This window comes from Opisthocomus hoazin, chromosome 4 (assembly GCF_030867145.1).
Source record: "Opisthocomus hoazin isolate bOpiHoa1 chromosome 4, bOpiHoa1.hap1, whole genome shotgun sequence".
Lineage (NCBI taxonomy): Eukaryota > Metazoa > Chordata > Aves > Opisthocomiformes > Opisthocomidae > Opisthocomus > Opisthocomus hoazin.
The window spans coordinates 66,750,521-66,773,500 of NC_134417.1; the positions used below are offsets into that span (position 1 = coordinate 66,750,521).

Genomic DNA, 22,980 nt, shown 5'->3' on the forward strand with positions numbered 1-22,980 from the left:
CAAGCTCTTTTCAGTGGTGCCCAGTGACAGGACAAGGGGCAATGGGCACAAAGTGAAGCACAGGAAGTTCCATCTGAACATGAGGAGGAACTTCTTCCCTCTGAGGGTGATGGAGCACTGGAACAGGCTGCCCAGGGAGGTTGTGGAGTCTCCTTCTCTGGAGATATTCAAGACCCACCTGGACAAGGTCCTCTACAACCTACTGTAGGTGACCCTGCTTTGGCAGGAGGGTTGGACTAGATGACCCACAGAGGTCCCTTCCAACGCCTACCATTCTGTGATTCTGCGATGTGAGGAACATCGAGGAGGGAGAGAGCCGATTGTGATGGATAGCATTTAGGGGACAAATGGTCAGGAATCCGGGCTTCATTCGTTCCACTCCTCTAGACCCAGCTGTTATGCAAAAACACAGAATGTTAACGTAGCTCCATTTTATTAAGGATAGTCAGCAAAATGCTACTGAGACTGAGCAGCTGAAAGCTTTGTTGCTGCCTTTTCAAAACGCCCCTTTAGAAAAGGAAAGTTAAAATATTAAAGCAGCAGAAATGAGACCCCATCCGATGAATGTTGCAGTGCAGAATCTGGTACTGTCCTTCACCATCAAAATGCTGCTCTCCGACACCTGCACTTCCAACTGTCACATGCACTGGGGCTTCAGGAGGAGAGGGGAAATGGTGGTTTGGAGAGGAAATAACGTGAGAACAAACAGTACTGCAGCCAGGATAGATTGTGGAGTTACTTGCAGTGGTTACAATTTTCACAGCCTAGCCTCACCTACATGCAGTTAGGCTGACAATGAATCCCGACATATTGTTACTTTTGTGCCTAAAACTTGGCTGTCTTGCCCAATATCCAGGACATCCTTAAAAATTATTTCCCAGCTGTATCATTTATGTTTACAGAAATTGAAAGTTATATTGTTGAGAACCTACTGTAACATATGACATCACACAAAGAGTGAGAAGTGAGGTTGTATTATGAAGGAGACACACTTCTTCCAGAAGCTCATTGGAGTAATATAACTCTGCTAATTGTTGTGCTGCTGACTTGTATCATTCTTGTAGAATTTTATTTTGTTTTGAAAAGCACCCAGGTTTTGAGCTACCGGAGCCATGCCCTTTCAATAACTGGGGAAGGCAACATGCTTCTTATGTTTCCTGCAACTACAATGGTACTGTTTGTTAAGAGCTAACATGAACACGTAAGATTTTTGTTTATCCCTTACTGCATATAAATACCAGGAAAGCTATGAAAAAACAACTCGCTGTAAAAAAAAGAAAAAAAGAATGTAAACAACAGCAATCGTTCCTAGTAGGCTTTTCCCCTATTCAGAGTCTGTAATATGGCTAGTCACAAAGGTTATTCAAGTTACTTATATTAAGCAGGATCAGCACACCAACAGAATAAAAATTATCTCACCAGGAGTAGAAATAGTGACCTTATAAACAGGAATAACTGCCTAGCGTGGAGGACTTTCTTGACTCAGATTTTGTTGCGAACTGTTAATCTTGAGATTCTTGCTTCCCATTGATCAGTAGCTTCAGGAAGAACATGAAACAAAACAAAAGCTATCGTACACACGCTCCATAATTTGAGCAAATTTGTGGGCTATTTTTACTTCTGTGAGTCATCTGCAACTTGCAGGCAAACAAAGTTAAAACAGTCAAAAGCAAACCCCAACATCTATTCTCAAATTTCCAACTTCTGGCAAGCGCAAGAAAAATCAAAGTGGTTACATTTGTTATTGTTAGAAGTCTTCGTCTTGCTTCATTTCACATTTCATATGCCAACAGTCAATCGCTGTGGTAAAACCTAATATATCTGATGGAACAACAACAGACTAACTCTCCCAATAAAATAATAAGAGAGCAGTAAAATAATAAAAACAGAAAGTACTGTGGAAGTAGAACAGTGAGCAGGGATAACAGATGCAATGACTAGCAAGACAAAAGTGAGATAAAGTTCAAAAAAAATCTAACGAACAGCCCAAGTGTTCTCTTCTGCCTATTAAACATTAAAATATGAATTTCTTGTTAGGAATGTATCTTCCTTCCCATGAAAAAAAGGACACATATTTGTGTGTGCGTGTGTGTAGAAACATACGCATTTAAAAATTGGATTGAGGAGTCATATGAAAGTATTAAGGCTATATTCTTTTGTATCGTTTCATTGCCACACGCTCCCACTGTTACTGACGAAGACTTAGGATGTTGAGAAGTCCTTTGCTGACATGGACTCCATTCTTCAAGGCATTATGCTAACCCTGCCCTTAGTGAAGTGGACTTGGGCGTCCTGGGAAAAAGCCAGGCAGCACTGGAGACCGAAGTCCCCTCTCCAGCCAAGAGGAAAGGTGTGCCGGCTCTTCCCAGCTCATCCGTGACCCTGGGAGATGAGCAGCCCGCACGAGAGCTGTTTGCCTCACGGGTCAGCTCTGGAGAGAGTAAACAAGGGCCAGACGGCGATTTGGGACGAGCGCGTCACCAAAGCCGCTCCCTTCAGGTATTTGGTCACCATTAATCCAGGTCGCGGTGAGGACCTGCACGTCAAGCACCCAGAGCGGTGGCATTCTCTGGGCCGACCCCGGGCCACCAGTAACTCCACCGCTAGCCCTGGGTGCGAGGAGATGGCTTCCCCTCAGGTTAGTCCACAGGACACCGGCCTACCCCTCCGGGCTGGCAATGCTGCCGGCGGCCAGGGTGGCCCCAGCCCGCTCCCCACAGCCCAGGGGATCCCGCCGGCTCCCCCTACGAGGCCGGACCCCCCCCCCGGGCACCCAGCGCGGAGCTGGGGGAGCGCCGTGGCCCGGGATCCCGGCGCGGCCCCCCCGCCGCTGACCTTGCCCAGCCCCTGCCCAGTAAACAAGGTCACCGGAGGCTCCCCCGCGGCCTGCCCGGCGCTTTGCCCGCGGGGGGGACACGAGGGAGCCCCGCCAACGGCTGTCACGAGCCGCCCCGCGCAGGGAACGTTCCGTTACCGGCGGCGGCGGGGGGGGGGGGGGGGGGGGGGGGGGAAGGCTACAGGAGCCCCGCCCCCCGGCGACTGTAAATAGAGGCGGCACGTGAAGCTGCCCGCCACAGGCGGGGGGACAGCGCCAGCCGCAGCGGTGCCTCGCGGATACCGACCGACCCACCCACCCACCCGAGAGCGATGAAGGCCGCCCGGATCGCCCTCCGCACCGCCGCCCCCCTGGCAGGGGCCGGCGGCAGCAGCAGCCGCGGCCGGTTGCCGCGGGAGGTGGAGCAGTTCTCCCGCTTCTCCCCCTCCCCGCTCTCCATGAAGCAGTTGCTGGACTTCGGTGAGAGGCGGGCCGGGCCGCTGCGGTGCGGTGGGCGGGGGACGCCCGCCAGCCGGTCGCTCGGCGGCTTGGTTCCCCGCGGAGGGGCGAGCCCGGGGGCCGGGGCCTGGCGGGACCCGGGCTCTGCCCGCGCTGGGGGGGCGCCGCCGCCCCCCGCCCTGACGGCCCGAGGGGAGCGGCCCCCCCGCCTCGGGCGCCCGGCTGCCGGCGACCCGCGCCCGCCTCGTCACGCTGCTGTCTGGGGGTGGCAATGGGATGGAGGGGGTAAGGGTTAAATGAGCTCAGGGGTGTTCCCGTGTTCCGCGGCGCACGTTGCCGGGAGGAGTCGGTCGTGTTGTCCCGGCGGAGCGAACAAGCTGTACCCAGATCCGATTACCGGTTTGGCAGCCGTCGGGTCTGCGCTCACACGGCAGCTTCCAGACGTCAGCGCGGAGAAGCCCGTGTTTACGAAGGCGGGAGCGCTGCTGCTGAGAGGGTTATGAAGAAGTCCCGCGTCTAAATGGGAAATGCACGAGTGTTCCTCCCAGGAACGTGCTGTGTCTCGCTGTCATGTGAACCGCATTCGGCACAAACATAGGCGTAGGCTTAGGAGAATGGCCAGGAACAGCATGAGGGTTGCAAAGGAATATAGTCCTGAAGTCCGTGGAGAGACAGTGAATTGTATACCGAAACTTCTTTCACAGAATTTTTATTTTTTGCTTATTCATAGGCTCAGCTAATGGCTGTGAGAGAACTTCTTTTGCATTTTTGCGACAAGAACTTCCTGTGAGGTTTGCAAACATACTGAAAGAAATTGATCTGCTTCCTGACAGACTGCTAGGCACTCCATCAGTACAGTTAGTAAAAAGCTGGTAAGTAAGAACTACTTGAATTCAGCCTGTAAAATAACATTGCTTTTAAAACTGGGTTGTCACAGGCTTTTTTGAATAATAGAAGACAACAACAAAATGCACTAGAAATGCCAGTTCCTTCATCAAAGCTGAACTGCAAGCTGTATGCAACTGTGCTTTTCTAGCATACTAAAATTAAATTGAAAAACAGCATGGTTATATTGTTATTTTTAAATAGTATTTTTATTTTAACCAACAGATTGAAATAGCTGGTAGAGGAAATCTCACTTTTTTCTTTTTAAAAAGGGAGAGAAGAAAATGTGTTCTGTTTTCGTGTGGCAATATAGACCCTCAGAGCTACACAAAAATGGAAGAGGAGGCTATAGACTTGTTTGGGTCTATCACTGATGGAATTACTAACAGAGCTTCCCATTCTGTAGCAGATTGTCAGCCTGTGCACTGAGTGCTTGGAATTCAGTTAACATAATCTGTGTGGTTAAATCAGATTCAATCTTGCTTTACTGCAGCTTTTTCAAGGATGGCTGACATAAAGGGCAAAAGTATTAGAGTGAGATCCAGAAACCGTACTTAATCTAGCAAATGGTTGTGCATTTGTAATATGCGTCAAGGCTGTCAGATGCTAGCAGAAGAGGCTCAAGTATTTAGCTTGTGCCAAAGCTGATTAGATTTGGAAAAAATATTGCTTAGGTGGCTTCCTGATCAGTATTGTCATTTGAATCTTCAAGTGCCTCTCAAGAGTTGTAAGGACACCCTGTGTACCTGAAGTGAGGGTTTGGATTCCTTTCTGGGTGGCAGGCACAAGAAAAGACTTTTAAAACTACTATGGTTCAGTCAGTCAAGAAGTGTCCACCTGTGATTCTGTACTTGGATGGAGCTTTGATACTTCAAACTTCTAGCTGACTTGTTAACAAGTAGTGATTTGGACAATACAGTGTTCTTCCTGTTCCTAGACTAATAAAAATCAGATGATAGCATATATTTCTTGTGTTTTTTTTCAACAGGTACATCCAAAGCTTAATGGAGCTGGTTGAGTTCCATCAGAAAAGCCCAGATGACCAAAAAGTCTTATCCGAGTAAGCTTTTCACTTGTTTCATTGAGCTTTTGATCTCGCATTCCGTTTTTCACAGTGTGGTTGGTTTCCAGAGATGGCTGTCATGAGCTGAATCTAGCATGAAGTGCTATGTATAGTGCAAGCTGGTTTAAATCTCTGATCATATTCAGCAATATTGCAAATAAATATGACCCGTTGCAGCTTGGTTTCAAGTGCATACCGCCCCTTGAACTGTCATGACAGAAAAATATTAACATACCTGTGCTGTCACGTCCCTGCTTCTTTCCAAGATTTCAGCTAGGGGTCTTTTTCCCTTCCTCTCATTCTCCTCTGCTCGGTCTTTTATGAATAAGTAAAGAGGCAGTGAATTTGACATCGCTAATGATTATACCTTTTATATGGAAAATATCAACCTCCTCTGTTTTAGGTCAGTGAGGAATTACTTTCAAAAGAATGGAAAAAATAGACTTTTTAGTATTAAGGTTGTTACGCACTCATCTGTGCTGCTGGATTAGATAATGACATTGTGCAAAGGTTGCCTCCATGTAGTCTTAAAAAATGTTCTAACAAGATCTCTTTTTTAACCTAGATTTATAGATACATTAATTAGAGTCCGAAACAGACATCATGATGTGGTTCCTACGATGGCAGAAGGAGTAATTGAATACAAAGATACTTTTAAAGTAGATCCTGTCACCAATCAAAACATTCAGTATTTTTTGGATCGTTTTTACATGAGCCGTATTTCCATCCGGATGCTAATGAACCAACACAGTAAGTAGAAGTTTTTAACTGAGGAAGAATTTCAGCCTAATGAGAAACATGCTAATGTGAACACCTTTTAAACTGTTGGAGATAATGCCTCGATGTGTTTGTGTAACACTGTAAAGTCAGAAACTGAATGTATGACTTATGAAAGTAATGGGAAAACTTGTTTTCTAGACTGCAGACTAATTGTAAGAAGTCTTGTGTGGAATATGTAGGGATCTCATTCTGTACATCTAAAGAGCTTTTAGATGCTGAACTGTAGAAAAGCCAACATAGTTTGCTGGCAGTAAATAGCATTTTTAACTCACAAAAGGCATAAACCACACAGTATTTTGTGTGATTATATGTTGTGATCACACTATAATAGTCTAAGACTTTTCTATAATGCAATATTTGGGATTAAATACAGTATTGTTTTCATCTCAAACAGCCCTGCTTTTTGATGATAAATCTGGCTCAGGGCATCCGAGGCACATTGGAAGTATTGATCCTTGCTGTGATGTTGCTGAAGTAGTGAATGGTATGTATTCTCAGTCCCAGTAACATTTCTCTTAGTGACCAGTATTTATATCTGCTTGCAAGCAGTTTGGGTAACCAGCATGTGTTGTATAGGATGCTGACTTTCATTTTACTGAAATGGCTGAAAGCAGTGTATCAAAGCACATGCTTTTATAGGACAGAGTTTAAAATACAAAGCAGCTGTAAAAGATGTGTCAGAATAAGGCCTATCAAGTGACAGATGAGCTAGGAATTGAAGTTATCTATGGTGTTGAGATTGGCCTTACCTACTGTTAGATAACAGATGCATCTGCTTCACAGAATTAACAAATTGTACTGAACATTTGCCCATGCTGCTGTAATTGCCTATGTATCCTCAGTTTTTAATGTACACAGCAGATGCAGTGTTTTTATTCCTTTGAAACACAGGCTTAGTCTGTAACACCTTGGCAGCTAATGCTGTTAAAAATCATATTTTGCCATGCATTAGAATGAATTTCTACAGTGTTTGATACTACCTTTCACATATTTTATTTAAATAAATATTTCAGATGCTTTTGCAAGTTCCAAGATGTTGTGTGACCAGTATTACTTAACATCTCCAGAGCTGAAACTTAATCAAGTGAATGGTAAGATGTGAGCTTTTATGTCCGCCTTCCGATCGGTAGCCGAACTGCTGCTTTCGCTGACTCAAAAGGCTCCCGTTCCTGTAGCCATAATGGTACATACCAGTGGCTCTGTCTTGGGCCAGTGCCTCTTCATTTTCTGGTATAAGCACCTCATTTCATCTCCTGTGTTACAATGACATCTGAGTTCTGTCTTAAGCACTAGATGTCCTGAGGCAATATTTACGAATTTGAGAGAAGTAAGACTAGCCTGTACTTAAAGTAACAGGATAATTTGCTAGAGAGGAGCTCTTCTGGTGTGAGGAAGTGGGGCTGCTGACTTGAAATGCAGATTATGGTCCAAACTGCCTGCATGGGTTTAATCTTGGGCAATCTGCTTAACCTCTAAAATCCTTTAACTATTAAATAAAATTAATACTTGATTTTTTTGTTTGTTTGTTTGAAAATAAACTGTTATTAAGCAAGTGGTAATTACAATGTAAACACTGTTATGAGTGCATAAAGTTGTTTGCTCATTTGGAGGGGAAAAAAACTAAGACTTGATTTATTTCCTTGTTTGTTCTGGCATACAGCTTGCTTATTGTAAAATTTGGATACAATACAGAAAAATTCTGTCACCCTCTCAAATCTTGCTCGTCTCTTTCCCTTCCTCTAGGAAAATTTCCAGGAGAGCCAATTAACATTGTGTATGTTCCGTCTCATCTTTTTCACATGCTTTTTGAGCTCTTCAAGGTATGTCAGTATAAGTTGTTTCTTCGCTTAGTAGTCAGAGCTAGAGTGTGAATATGCTAGATCTGAATGAAGTAAACCTTTGCATAGGACACTGAGATTTCTAAAATTTTGTTATTTGGGGAATAGCTTTGGCAGTTGGGAAAGGAGTGACTGCAATTTGTAGGACAGTATTTGGACATTCTCATGTGGTGTAAATGGAACAGGGTAAGGGAGAGAGAGAAAGTGGGACTAACCTTCTGCTTTTAGGGGTTACACCTGTAGTGCAGGTTTGCCCTAGTGCCTTTCCCGTGAAGTGAGTGATCCATCTTGAAGTAGTGAATGGAACTGAACTAATGTGCTGCCAACATGGGGTTCAGAATTTTGGCAGCCTTGAGCAGCTGCTGAACTCTGCTCCAGAAACTTGGTGACTTTTAAGGGAGTTATTTAATTTACACTGGCTGGGTTGTATGTTGGGCAAGAACAGTGTAGTTGTTCAAGCACAGAAGAGTCCTGGCTGTGCTTAGTCACTTGTAGGTGCAAGATCTCCTCTGCGCCTGTTACACTAAATGGCTGAGTGTGTGCCTTGGAAGCTGGGTGATGGTAGGAATGGAGGGTAACTGTGGTCAGCCTCTGCATACCAGGGGTATGACTTCAAGTGCATAGATACAACATTTTCTGATGATGGCAACCTTCATTTCCATAGAATTCAATGAGGGCAACTGTTGAATTCCAAGAAAACAATCCTTCCCTTTCTCCAATTGACGTGACAGTTGTTCTAGGACAAGAAGACCTGTCAATTAAGGTATTTTGTTGGCCTACTACAATATGGGCTTAATGTAGTCTTTATGATTGCATATGCTGCAGCAAATTCTATTAAAAGACCTTGCAGCCTCTGACAACAGATCAAAGTTACTACGCATGAGCCTTCTGTTGATAAATAATTGGGCTAAACGGAGGCTAATTGAAAAATAATATGCTGCAAAACTAATTTTTGTATTTATTAATACTGGAAGGGTTTGTTCAAATAACAGCATTTTCATTACCATTCTTACTACATGATTGCAACTAACTTTATTCTCTATAATATCAGATCTCAGACAGAGGAGGTGGTGTTCCAGTAAGGAGAATTGAGCAGCTGTTCAGCTACATGTATTCCACAGCACCAAGGCCGAGGATGGATGATGGTCGAAATACCCCTCTTGTAAGATATTTTCAATACTTACAGAAACCTTATTAGTAATGTAAGTGTTGGACAGATTAGTAGGTTAATAAATAATGAAACATTGTGTCCACCCTACTGCTTTCTGGGGTATGCAGAGGTTAGAGCCTCATAAATGTGACTTAACACGTTCTGAAACAGTTTTAAATATCTAGCTGAGTGGATGGAAATAGATTTTTAAAGACATAAAGAACATTGCAACCTGAATCTAACCCTGTTTTTTTCTTATGGTCAAATGACACTAACTTTCTTGGTCTTCACTCCAACTCAGTCTTCAAACTTATAAATTGTGCTAGCTATCTTCATGGAGGCAAGCACAACTGCAATGGGCTTGGACTATATCTACCAGCAGCAAACTCTTTTTACGAATCAAGCTGTACTAGCAATAACAGGGCAGGGAAAATACAGCAATGTAATGTGTAAAAGTAAGATGTATATATAAACCCTCCCTCTGCCACGAAGGTTTTTTCTTTCTTGTATTTTGAGGTTTTTTTTAATGGTCAAATTCAATATTCTGTCCGAAACTGGCCAGAGATTTGTTTTCTCTTAAGAGAAGAGGAAGTGCAAAGGACTTAGTTTAAAATTTTTAAACACTATCAGCTATTTAATTTTAAGTCATAAGAGCTAGTAACAAAATAAATTAATTTTGTCTTGTACTTCATTTTTAGGCTGGCTTTGGCTATGGCTTGCCAATTTCTCGTCTTTATGCTAAATACTTTCAAGGAGATATAAATCTCTACTCCATATGTGGTTATGGAACAGACGCTATTATCTACTTGAAGGTATGTATTTTTCTTTGGTTAAATAAAAGATAACTACTATTAATGCAGTGAGGTAGCTACTTGGTATCGTTTTAAGGGAAACAAATTCTTTGCTTGTAAGTAGAAAAGCTCTATTTTTTTATTAAGTGACACTTTTAAAAGCACTCATTTTTATTAAGAAATGCCACCAAGATTTGTAATTGCATCTAGAATTAAAAAGGTCACTTGGCTTTAACTAGTCTACTTGAATAACTACAAGCGAGAGCCCTGTTAGTTTTTAGATTGTCTTAAGATTTGTTACCTATTGGTTCATGGAATACAGAGTACTGGGAGAAAGTGAAGTAACAGAAACAGAAAGGTGTAAGCAACAAATCTGGTTTCTTTACTGTTGTTTCTTTACTGTGACAACCGGAAAGTCTGTATAAACTAATCCTTAAAGAGTCTAGGACCCTAGTACTTGGTCCTATTCAACATCTCCCATATAGCCCATATATGGGATTCAGATATCACTAATATTTAATACCTGGCATATAACATGCAGTGCTGTTTTTAGAAGTAATCTGGAAAAAAGGACTACATATTCTTTTCTACTTCTCGTGCTTACTCATGGGAAAAACTTGCTTTGAATTTCTTCTCATAAACCAAAAACATAGTTCCAGGCACACTGAAGCACAACCAGAGAAGCAGACAAGAGGAAGAGACAGTTCAGCTGTATATATGTTGCATTTCTATTTAACAATTTCCCAACAGCATAAGATTGTCTTCTAGCTGCAAAATATGGAAGTAGGGAAGGAACATATTTTAAACTTTCTCTGGAATTTTGTAAATGAAAGTTCTTTTGCACAGTTCCAGGACTATCTTAAAAACAGGTAACAGGGTAACTCTTAAGGCCTATAAAAATGTGTAAATATGATTTGATGTTACTGCATTTATCCTGCCAAATTACCCAAAACAAACATAGATACTGAAGCACATAAACTGCTACATCTATTGTAGAAACATTTATGCAAACAACTTTATTTTGTAGTGTCGCTGGCTTAACACTTGAACACTGCCTGAATTTTTGCAAATTGGCATTATTGGGAGGTGGAAACAAAGTAACTCTTTTCCTTCTTGATTTTTAGGCCCTGTCAACAGAATCAGTAGAAAAACTCCCAGTTTTCAACAAATCAGCTTCCAAGCATTACCAGGCTACCTCAGAGGCGGATGACTGGTGTGTCCCAAGTAGAGACCCAAAGAATGTATCAAAGCAGAGTGCAGCTCTCTGAAGAGAAGCTGGTATCCAGGCACCCAACGGGATCAAGCTGGCTTCTCAAAGACGAGTGTTTGGAAGCATTCATCTACCTCCAGACAAGCAAATTCTTCAGTTCCAGGACTGGCAGAAGAGAAAGAAGACAAGGATGTTACAGCCTGGGCTGTATGCACCGAATGTGCAGTCTTACTGTGGACTTCAGGATGAGGAAAACAGGAGCGCGTATGTCTTTAAAGAAGAGGTGTGTGTAGAGGAAAATCAGACTATTTTTTTCGTATGATCAAAGACTGGATGTGGTAGAGGTGTGCAGTTTTTTGAGTCCTGTTTAATGCTTGAATTCTGAATGCTGACGAACATGAGTTATGGTGGTGTATATTTTTCTCCTAGAATAGTTATCAGTGGTTCATCTTATTACAGAACTTCTCAGGTAGATAGGTAACACCTGTACTTAAAGCTGTATTTATAACGTTTGGAAAAGAACCACTTAACATGGCAGTCTTCTGGCGAGATACAAACAGCACTCAAATACAGACTGACTGGGGGGCAGGGGAGCCCTGGGAGGTAGCAAGGAAGCGTTTTCAATATATATTTCAATATTTTTTTATGTTAAGCTGTTCATGGAAAAACTAGCCAAAGAAGGCTTCTATGCATAAGGTAACTAAGAAGGAAAACAGGATATTTTAGAAAGCTACTGGAGAGAAATGGAAAGCTACTTGGTTATAGCAGCTTTAAGGGTGGGCTACATCTAGCCCACATCCCTGCACTCCAGAAAGCATGTGCCAAGTGAGTCGGTTAGGATTTTGTAAGAACCAAAGCCAGACATCCAAGTTGAATTGAAAGGTTTTGGTGATCTGTATTACATAAGCATGATGTGGGAAATGGCATATTGAAAACATGGTCTGGTGGTTTGTGTTTGTCATGCTCTTAGACTAGTGGCTCAGTACACTAAACCAAAATGTGCCTATCAGTCATCTTTGTCAAATTTGTATTGGACCACGCTAGCTCAGAGGTACATGGGGATTCTACACCAGGAAAGGTGTGAGGAGCACTGAAAAGGTCTGTTGGAAAGGTTTTCAGGAAGAGGGCTGCCGGAACTAGAATTTTATTCTAAGAACTGTTCATTGCAATGGAAAGGGCTTAGGAAATGAGAAGCTTCAAAATATGAACAGCACTGACAACTACAGAATAACTTTTATGAAGAGCAAAATAATGGGGAGTTGTCACAGGAACAGTGGCAGTGGGAGAGCTGTTGGAAAAAAACTCCAGTCTCAATAAGCTTCTTCCTTTCCCGTCGTCTTTGTGCATTTTCCCATGTGTAAGCAAGGTAAATGTAACAGAACAGAAGTTAAACTATTGGACATTGACAAACTGGCCAGTCAAAGTTCATCAGGGATGTATAATATTACTTGACTTTTTTTACTGATCAGCATATTATCTTAAATGTATGTGATCCTTTGCAAGAAGTTGCAAATTCAATATTTAAAGCATCCTGCTCCATTGTATGAGTTTTCTAAAACAGATTTGTATTTGTTGGACAGAAAGCCACTCCATACTCTACTGAGAAGGTAAAATATTTTTTTAATAGGAATGTGAGAAAGCTGGAACTGCCTTTGTGTTCTAGAAGTTCTGTTGGGATAGATTCTCAATCAAAAATAAAATAACATTCTGATATGCTTCTTTTAAAAACTAAATTTAGAAGTATTGGTGATAGTTATTTAACAGAACAACTTCAGTACTGTCTCAAGGCTGGTTTTATCCCAGTGGATAAGCTGCAGTCACCAAAGGTTGCCAGATCATGTATCTGAGCTCCGCCCAGTGAATGAAATGCATAACAAAACCAAAATATTTTTGTATAGAAAATACAGGTGTGGAAAAGTTGCCTTCACTGCTGTAATATACTTGAATATTTGTTGATTTTTTTTTTTTTGTATTTAATGCAAGGTCACAAAAACACACCTTAGGTAGTCATTGTTGTCACGTAAACACAAATTACACCTCTGTCTGCGCCTGGTAATGCTTGAACATGAGTTATGATCTCATGATACACTGTATGTCTATAACATGGCTGCAGCTACTCCAGGTAGGAGCTGTAACTTCTGTCTCAAAGCAGCTGAAGCACACGGGTGCTGTAACACGTGTGTGATCTTGCTTGCAGAAAGAAGGTGCAGACACATTCACAATGCAGACAGAGGTATGTACAGCACTTAAGCAACCCACATGGAGCCGCTATAGTATGGGAAATCACATAAGGGCTATCTACCTAGATCATACAGTAACTTTTTCAGCCTTTAGTGAATTTTTATTCCTGAAAGTAGAGCTGTAATTTCAAGCTTTTTACTTGGATGTAGATGTTGAAATAATTTTATAATAAAATCTTCTAAATGGTTGTCTAGTATATTTATTTTCTACTTCTAAGAAACTAGTGCAAGCAAGGGGCTTTTTTATTTTGAGTCTTATCAAATGGAGTTGAGCAAAGCAATTTTCATATTGTGTCAAATAGATGAAGCAGGGAAGAGAAATAACTGAAACAACAGTCTACTTACGCTTAATGTTGCATCTGCTGAGAGTTTATGTAGTGCCTAAAATCAGTGCATGACCCTCATCTTTCTAATTAGTGTAGCATTCATCTTCAGAGATGAGAACTGAGAATCCTTCATCAGTGCATGTTCTACCCTCTAAAATGTCTCTTTGCTGTTCAGCTGTAAAAATGTGAAAATTCACCATCAGCTTTAGTTTTATTTATATAAAAAAAAAGCCATCATCAAGTCTATATTTAACAATCAACTTTAGCCTGTAGAAAAGCTAAAGCCTCTCTTCCAGCTCTGAGGCAATGGGAAAGTTGGCTTTTAATAGCTGGTTATAAGAGAATGGTGGTTATCAGGCAGAACAGACTGTGCTGTGATAAAACAGTCGTAAACAACTGGTGCTTTAGTGGACTTGTGCCTGGGAACGTCCTGGATCTCCCTTAACTTTAAGAAGATAAAGTAACTGAAAATGTGTAACTGAAAATTTGTGTAGGTACTTCACCTGAAGAGGTGAAAAACAGCCTGACCCTGGGTGTCTGACTGTAAGTCTACAAATGATCCCCTTGTGTGCTGAGCTTCCCTTCTTAACGAAGTGTTTTTGCCTGTAATCCCAGGGAAGCGGATCAGATGGTGAAAACTTAAGAGTTTTGACATTACAGAAATGTACCATTCCTACATAGACCAGTATGTCAGGTGTGTTGGGAGAAACAGCCCAGAACTCAAGTGCACCTGGGACTGTTACAAGCTTCTACAGAAAACAAAACCAACCACAGAAGCACCCATTATGTTTTCTGTTCCGCATCGACCTCTACTGTCTTGCAGCCCCTACAGACAGGACTAGCGTGCATCACCTCAGGTTTTTCCAAGCAGAAACACGTAGAACTGGACTCTCTACCTCACCCACGGCAGGCTCTGGAGACACCCACACCGCACATGGGAGCAGGGCGGCAGGGATGTGCCTTGCTCGCTGTGCAGCTCCGTGTACAGCATGTGGCCCCAGCCGGCAAGCCGCCGTCTCCCCGCAGCACGCTGCTGGCAGGCCATTGGTTCCAGCCAGTCTCCTGCAGTCCAGAAGGTGCCAGAAGTTGAAATGTTTTTTTTTTTCCTTCCCCCATACAAACCCAGTGAGTGACAAAGACCGCGCACCCAGCTCCTGATTCAGCGAAGCACTGGCAGTACCGGGACCAGCTTGCTTCCAGTGTGTCAAAGGTTCACCGACATCAGCAACTTTACTCACGGCTAAAAGGCATTCTGGTTTCACAGGAGATAAGCAGATGTTGTACTTCCCTCCTTTGCACTCCGATCAGGACCTTACAAAGCCAGGTTCTTGATGTCAACAGAAACCACGCCAACGCACCCTATGTTTTCTCTTCCAGATCGTCAGCTAAAACGCATACACTGATTTTGTTACCGGTACCTTGAGCACACATCCAGATTAATCTCCCCGGAGCCTTGATAAGTGGTTATTCATTATCATCTTTTTCCTATCAATCAAGCTTTCAAATCCACCAGACTTTGCCCTTGGCACGCAACAATGTCGTCTCCACAGTGTTATTACAAAACAAGCTTTGCTACCTTTGAGAAGAAACCCTACTGAAATAGAAAAATAGATATTTTTTTTTTGCCTCACAGTAATGATGATGACTTCAGAAGATCAGGTTTCAACCCCCAAGAATTGTCTGCTTTTAAATTCTTGAGCAGTTTTGGCACATGGCAGGTAGAACTTGACAGTTTATGATCCCTCAGCTCAGCTAATTTGGGGGGGTGGGGATGGTGAAGAGGAAGGGGCACAATTCTGGGTTAACACCTTCAGGTTTGCATTCCCCAAAAGCTGACAACATCATTTTAGATGCCTATCTCCCAATCCTGTATTACAGGCGCTAAGGTGGCTCTGCACGTCTGTGCCGGCAGGCACATTCAAGACAGAAAGACTGACTCCATACCTGGCCAGATGCTGCTCCTCCTTGCAGTCAGCAAAGAGAAAGCAAGGCACTGGTAGGCAGTCTCAGTCAGTCCTGCTTCTCTCCGCTCACCTCACAGGAAGGAAAGGGCAGACAATCCCCATGGGCAGTCTGGATTCTTCCCTGCCATCGCAAATGCTGGATGGCACAGCGAGAGGCTAGAACACAATCCTGTGTCTTCAGAATAGTCTGAGGCCTCTTCATAAGGTAATTTTTCATCTCAGTGGAAAAATATGTGCGGGCTGTCAGGAGCTGCTCCTCACCAACTCTCCTCAATAATCCTTCTGCAGCTATGAAAGAAAATCGCAACGGGGTGCAACAAATCAGCCCACGTAGAATTAGCACAGATTTTCCTGTGTCACAGAATCACAGAGTGGTAGGGGTTGGAAGGGACCTCTGTGGGTCATCTAGTCCAACCCTCCTGCCGAAGCAGGGTCACCTACAGCAGGCTGTAGAGGACCTTGTCCAGGCGGGTCTTGAATATCTCCAGAGAAGGAGACTCCACAACCTCCCTGGGCACCCTGTTCCAGTGCTCCATCACCCTCAGAGGGAAGAAGTTCTTCCTCATGTTCAGATGGAACTTCCTGTGCTTCACTTTGTGCCCATTGCCCCTTGTCCTGTCACGGCACTACTGAAAAGAGCTTGGCCCCATCCTCCTGACACCCACCCTTCAGATATTTGTAAGTATATATTAGGTCCCCTCGCAGCCTTCTCTTCTTCAGGCTGAACAAGCCCAGCTCCCTCAGCCTCTCCTCATAGGAGAGATGTTCCAGTCCCCTCACCATCCTTGTAGCCCTCCGCTGGACTCTCTCCAGTAGCTCCTCATCTTTCTTGAACTGGGGAGCCCAGAACTGGACACAGTACTCCAGATGAGGCCTCACTAGGGCAGTGTAGAGGTGAAGGAGAACCTCCCTTGACCTGCTGGCCACACTCCTCCTAATGCACCCCAGAATGCCATTAGCTTTCTTGGCAGCCAGGGCACACTGCTGGCTCATGGTTAACCTGTCGTCCACCAGGACACCCAGGTGCCTCTCCACAGAGCTGCTCTCCAGCAGGTCCACCCCAAGCCTGTACTGGTGCATGAGGTTGTTCTTCCCCAGGTGCAGGACCCTGCATTTGCCTGTGTTGAACCTCATCAGGTTCCTCTCTGCCCAACTTTCCAGCCTGTTGAGGTCACGCTGAATGGCAGCACAGCCTTCTGGTGTATCCACCACACCTCCCAGTTTGCTGTCATCAGCAAACTTGCTGAGGGTACATTCTAACCCTTCATCCAGGTCATTGATGAAGAAGTTAAACAAGGCTGGGCCCAGTACTGACCCCTGGGGGACACCACTAGTTACCAGCCTCCAACTAGACTCAGCGCCACTGATGACAACCCTTTGAGTTCTGCCATTCAGCCAGTTCTCTATCCACTTCACCAACCACTCATCCAGCCCACACTTCCTGAGCTTCCCTAGGAGGATATTATGGGAGACTGTATCGAAAGCCTTGCTGAAGTCTAGGTAGACAACATCCACGGCTCTCCCTTCGTCTACCCAGCCAGTCATGTCATTGTAGAAAGCTATCAGATTGGTCAGGCATGATTTCCCCTTGGTGAATCCATGCTGACTACTCCTGATAACCTTCTTTTCCTCCACTTGCTTGATGATGACCTCCAGGATAAGCTGCTCCATCACCTTTCCCGGGATGGAGGTGAGGCTGACTGGCCTGTAGTTCCCTGGGTCCTCCTTCTTGCCCTTTTTGAAGACTGGAGTGACATTGGCCTTTCTCCAGTCCTCGGGCACCTCTCCTGTCCTCCAGGACCTCTCAAAGATGATGGAGAGTGGCTCAGCAATGACATCCGCCAGCTCCCTCAGCACTCGTGGGTGCATTCCATCGGGGCCCATGGATTTGTGGATGTCCAGATCGCTTAAGCGATCCCTCATACAGTCCTCCTCGACCAAGGGAAAGTCGTCCTCTTTGTAGGCTTCATCTCTTACCTCCGGGGCCTGGGATTCCTGAGGGCCTGCCGTGGCACTGAAGACTGAAGCACAGAAGGCATTCAGTAGCTCTGCCTTCTCCGCATCCTCCATCACCAGGACACCCGCGTCATTCAGCAGCGGCCCCACATTGTCCCTAGCCTTCCTTTTGCTGCTGATGTAGTTGAAGAAGCCCTTCTTGTTGTTGTTGACATCCCTTGCCAGCTTCAGTTCCAGGTGGGCTTTGGCCTTCCGCGTCGCATCCCTGCACGCTCTGACCACATTCCTGTACTCTTCCCATGTGGCCTGCCCCTCTTTCCACATTCCATGGACCTTTCTCTTCTACCTAATCTCCGCTAGAAGCTCCTTGTTTAACCATGCAGGTCTCCTGCCTCCTTTGCTCAATTTCTTTTCTGTGTCACTCCCTTGCTTTGCAGTTCCTAGCAGGAAGAGGCAAGAAAAGAAAGGACCTACCTGATTTCCTGCCGTGTGAGGGGGACAGCCTTGCGGAACGAGCTTCGTGTTGTCTTCCTGGATACATGGCCAGTTGAAAACCTGGACAGACCTGTGATGTGGGACACGCAGCAAGAGGAGTGACCATCATTCCTGCCATTTGGGGCTGCAGAGCATCCTCCTGGAAAGTGGCAGAGAGTTTCCAGTGTAGGACGGCCATACTTTATGTTACGTTAATATGATACGTACAGATATGCCCTGTCTGAAAGGCTCAAATAAGAAAATCAAGTAAAAAAAGATAATTGTTTTCATTGTTGTTTATAGTTTGGTCTTTCTGTACTATGTTGTGTGAGGGGACTGGGCCTGAAAACGAAGAACCTTGTCACGGGATTCAGCACACCAGGTACGACACCTTATCATGACACTCTGCTTGTGTCTGTCTGTATGCGCCGAGGTGGGAGCTGGATATTTAAGCTCTCTCTCCAGTGACCCGAGTCGATATATCCAGAGGACCCCAGAAAGCTATCAGCTCCTCCTGGAGCAGACGCCTACTTCTGGCCAGCGGAATAGCTCTCCTGCCTTCAATGGCAGAGTTCACTGACTGTAATGGGACCCTGCACACCTGGGGCACATGTAGGCACCTGCATTTAGATGGCTTCAGCTGTGAGCTGGCTCCCAGCTAATTCAGTTACCTAAAAATAGACACCTGATGCTGTATAGCGAACCCTGCAGTACTCTGCCTGTCTCTCATCTGTCACTCCAGAAGAACAGAGATCTTCCACAGGTCCTTCGTCACGTCTGCCAGTCCCATGCAAATACCTTGTATGGATGCTCTTGGCTTTCCCAAGTGTCAGTGAATGTCTATGTTTAGGTAGATGACTCCAGTCCCCTTACTAATTCTGGGTGGTTGTGGGAGGCTGGAAATACAGAGCTCGGAACAATGTCACTGCTGTGTCATTGCTGGCCAAGGTGGACAGATAATGGAAAATCTCAGACAGTATTTATCCTGCAACAACTGGCAATGGGTCATAGCAGAAGAACCCCTCTGGCTGCTGGCACAAGCTGTGTGTGCCTGGAGCTGCCCCTGTGCAGCTCATCACCACGGGCTGCATTTCCCAGCACCACAGGTCTGTCTGGGTTTGGGTGCCCCACAACCAGAGGAGACAGCGTGAGGCTCATCACTGGGGGCTCTGCACCCCACAGAGCAGCAGCTCAGGCACCCGAGAGCTCCATCTGAGCCACGCTTACTCCTCCTGGGACACCCACATACCACTGAATTTGCTAACTGGGCAGACCTTTTACAGAAAATTAGGCGCTAACTGTAACTGATACTGATTGTTAAATACTGTGAGGCATATTGAGAAATCAGATGCATTGAAAGCTCTTTCCTGAGTGTTTATGTTCGTGGCTTTCTCTTTTCTAGTGGCTTCACCATCCAGAACACGCCTGGTTGATTTTTAACAAATGAACTGGGAAACAGGGTGGAATAGCTGGCAGGGATAGTCGCTCTTGCCTCCATTTGCTGTAGCATGCAGCCCAATGACTAACCTGCATTGCAAAGGGTACTGGTGACCCAGAGTCACTCCCCTGCTTACGAAGGGTGCTACTGGAGGAATTCAACCTTCGTGCAGGGGTGGATCAGATGGTTTATACCACTCTGGATATTAACAGGTACGTGTTGTTGCTCCAGAGACCGTAGGAAACTGTTTGCTCAGGCATAAAACTTCATTTGTGTTGACACAGAAGCACTTGTTTGTGCTCAGTTAGGGCATGTTATAAAACCCTCTGAACTCACTGGCAACTCTCCCTTGTTTCTAATCAACTTGGCCTTAGGTTTTACATAAATACATGATGAAGAAAGCTTCATTTCAAACTCTGACTGGGAATATGCTTAAGTTTTCATTATCCATGTTATTTGTGGAGGTGCCCAGCAGCCTTCTACTGGTCCAAATCCTTTCATGTGCTTTGCCTCTATGGCCTTGCCCTCCTGTTCCTCTGTTCTTCCTACTGTTGCTGGTGGCAGGCTGTGCACGCATATGTTCTGTAGCTGAAGGATGGGAACAGTGCTTCAAAGGCACGCCACACTTCTAAAAGCTTTTGATGATTTTTCAAGGCCACTGGATGATCAGTTCACTTGAGGGGAAAAAAAATCTTAGCACCTTCTGCATATTCCCAGGCTTCTGTCGCTTGAATAATGACATCCATGTCAGGACAGCTGGAGAAATGGCAAAACTATTCACTGGAGTGCCATAAATTGGTTCAGGCAGACCTTGGAAATTATATTACAGAGATTAGTATTAAAGGCTGACTGAAAGAGATGTTTTCATCCTTCTCCCAACAGTTGTCCTTGCCTTCTCCTTTATTCTGCCACCGAATGGCATTCTTCACCTGTGAGTATTGATGTTAAGGGAGAAGATGTGTCTTGACTTCAAATCTGCACCACTGCAGTCAAACTGAGCAGAGGACTGCAGATCCTCCCATTTCTTCCCAGGAATGAACACACTCACTGCTATAGCAAATGAGACTTTTGGGGGAGAAGTTCTGTCCTCAGCAGCATGCTTTTTCAGAGGGGGTTGTTTAATTTCATAAGAACAGAAAGGAGATTCCAGCAAAGCTGTTGCCAATGAAAGGCTAAAATGCTCTCCACAATTTCTTTAAAGTTTATTAACACTGGAAGTTTTGGGGTTTTTTTAAATGTAAACATTTCTTGCAGAATAGCAGTATATTGGTGTAAATGATGTTAAGCTTTCACTTACAAAAGTTTTTTTTTTAAATAATAGATTCAGAAGCAGTTACTAAATTATTCTTATTTTTATAGAGCATGGGTATAGAATACAGAATATAGGTAAAGGATCAATAGGTTGTCTACAAGCATGTCTGAGAACTGCTGATGTAATTCACTGTTCTTTGCTGTAAAGTTCTTCTAACATATGCTAACCCTTTATTTTCTCTTTCAAGCAATTAAAAAAAGTGTAATATAATGTGGGATCAACATATTAACCAATGTAAATTATAACTATTAGAGCAGTAATAATTCATCTTTAGATCTCACATCATGTCCGCTGAAATCTATGACAAGCTTCTCGTTGACGCCAGTGAATTGTGGACAAAGGCAAAATGGTTTGAGCTGCTGATCGGTAGAGAAGACATACACACTCCTGAAGGGTCTCCAGAAGACAACAAGTAAATTAACTTTTAACCCCTTCAGAGTGCAAGACCAGGCAAGACGGCGGCCTCACTGTGTTACCTGCCATGTGGTCTGCAAGATGGCTTGTGTTGTGTTGGAGGAATTTACGATCAAGTGACACACCTAGGGGGGGAAGAGGAGTATGTGGCATACATTTTGACATTCAAGATATGTTTAACAGAAATGTGTATATGCACATACGGCCAACCTAAAAGTACCAGACTGGCTGAGAGCTCTTGCTTCAGCCCCATCGCCCTTGTCCAAGGCAGTGCAACCAGTATACCACAACACCTTGAGCTCCAGTCACCCCAGGCCAGAGAGAGGTCAGCTCTCAGCCTTTCTGTTCAAGCAAGGCGAGACCAAAAGCCCAGGTCCACGCTGAGAAAGTCTGGGTGCAGAGCTGCTGTTGGCTCTGAGGAGCAAGTCTGTCCCTGTCCGGCAAAGCGGGCAGTTTGTCCTTGTGTCCCCAGCCATCAAGAGCTCGGCTGGGATAAAGGGGCTTTGCCCATGCCTGGAGACAGAAGGACAGGACTCTTTAATGGCACACAACAGTGACCAGCCGCTGCTTGTGCTCATTTCACACAGCTGAGGCTTTTTTAGAAAAAGGATTAAGAGTGTCCAAACCCCGAACAATGTGGGGGCCCGCTTCAATGAGGCTGGAAGATTATTCCAGCTGTTTGGGGCTGCGAGCCTAAAAAAGCTAAGCTTGCCTCCCATAGGCAGTGGAGCTCCAGACGCTTGGACGTGAATAGCTTGGTTTAAGCAGAGGGCAGCCTGGCAGCTAGCGCTAGATAAAAGGACACAAAACAGCACTGTAAATAAGGAGGGAACGATTATAAACCTTAAAAATACCCTTCAGGAAACGTGTGGCTGCTGTTCAGTTGCTGGCTGCTGTTCAGTTGCTAGCTGCTGGCTCTTTTGTTCTGCTTACAGCTTTCCACCCTATTTTTTTTTTCTCTCCTTTTTCTTTAAGGACAAACACTGGCTAAGTATATAGCATGGCCTCCTCCGCTCGGGGCCGGGGGCTGTGGGAAGCAGCAGTGCCTATTGCCGTTGTTCTGGCAGCCTCCTGGGCGAGAGGCAGGGAACCCACGGGGACAGTGTGTTCCCCGCCGGCTGCACCAGGAGCTTAAAAACATGTTTACATCGAGTCAGCGAGAGCCGCCTGGGCCGGTCACGCCACCGCTCTCCCTCCCTTTCAAGGCTGCTGGAAGGAGCAGCGTCAAAGTTCAAGCCCATGTTCAAGTCTGTTCCAGGCACCGCCTGCAGTTTGCTCCTGCCTGCCCGGAGCCGCTCAGCCCCAGTCTCACCAGTGCAGTTGGGTCATCTGGAAATGGAGGGGAGCCAGGGCTGCCTCTGTGCCCCTCTCCCTGCCCCGCATCGGAAAGGGCAGCTCTCCGTGCGCTCAAGTGGGTGCCAGCAGCCAGGCAAGACTTGGTGCCGTTTGATAGCAAACCCTCCCACGCTCACAGCACAGCTGGACAGCTGTGGCTAGTGTGTCCCGGTCAACTGGAAAAGGAGCTGCTTGATCTTCTCCAGGCAGAGCCAACCCTCTGTCAAAGCTCTTGAGAGGATGGGAAAGGGACGAGGACATTTGGGGGACACGGGGTGCACAGCTTGGGTCCGCTCCGGAGCACAGAGGTGCGTGGGTGCTGCGTGAGGTGCCCAACATGAGGACACAGTGACGGCCGCAGTGCAGCGCGCCAGGTACCAGTGGAGTTTCAACCAGCTGGAAAGAAAAGTAGGAGAACTGGTTTGCAGAGGCACCCGGCTCCCCTCAGCCCTGTGAGGGTGTCTTAGACGCCTCCATCCAAGGCTTGCTAAGGCCATGTGCCTGCCTGGGATGGGGCTGCATATTCACCT

At 45.1% G+C, this 22,980-nt stretch overlaps 1 protein-coding gene across 1 annotated transcript; it reads left to right on the top strand.

The window, feature by feature from the left end:
- The first annotated feature begins 3,105 nt into the window (after window positions 1–3,105).
- On the top strand, window positions 3,106–13,419 carry PDK4 (pyruvate dehydrogenase kinase 4). The gene is made up of 11 exons (XM_075419313.1): window positions 3,106–3,295; window positions 4,005–4,146; window positions 5,148–5,219; window positions 5,788–5,972; window positions 6,397–6,486; window positions 7,016–7,093; window positions 7,746–7,822; window positions 8,505–8,603; window positions 8,892–9,002; window positions 9,689–9,802; window positions 10,906–13,419. Exons 1-11 carry the CDS (start codon window positions 3,148–3,150, stop codon window positions 11,047–11,049), a joined length of 1,260 nt encoding a protein of 419 aa, XP_075275428.1. The 5' UTR covers window positions 3,106–3,147; the 3' UTR covers window positions 11,050–13,419.
- Window positions 13,420–22,980: the final 9,561 nt, after the last annotated feature.

Coding starts and splice junctions, on each gene's coding strand:
- PDK4 (XM_075419313.1), top strand. CDS start 3,148: ATGAAGGCCGCCCGGATCGCCCTCCGCACCGCCGCCCCCCTGGCAGGG. Junction 4,147..5,147: donor GTACAGTTAGTAAAAAGCTG/GTAAGTAAGAAC, acceptor TTTTTTCAACAG/GTACATCCAAAGCTTAATGG. Junction 7,823..8,504: donor TGCTTTTTGAGCTCTTCAAG/GTATGTCAGTAT, acceptor TCATTTCCATAG/AATTCAATGAGGGCAACTGT.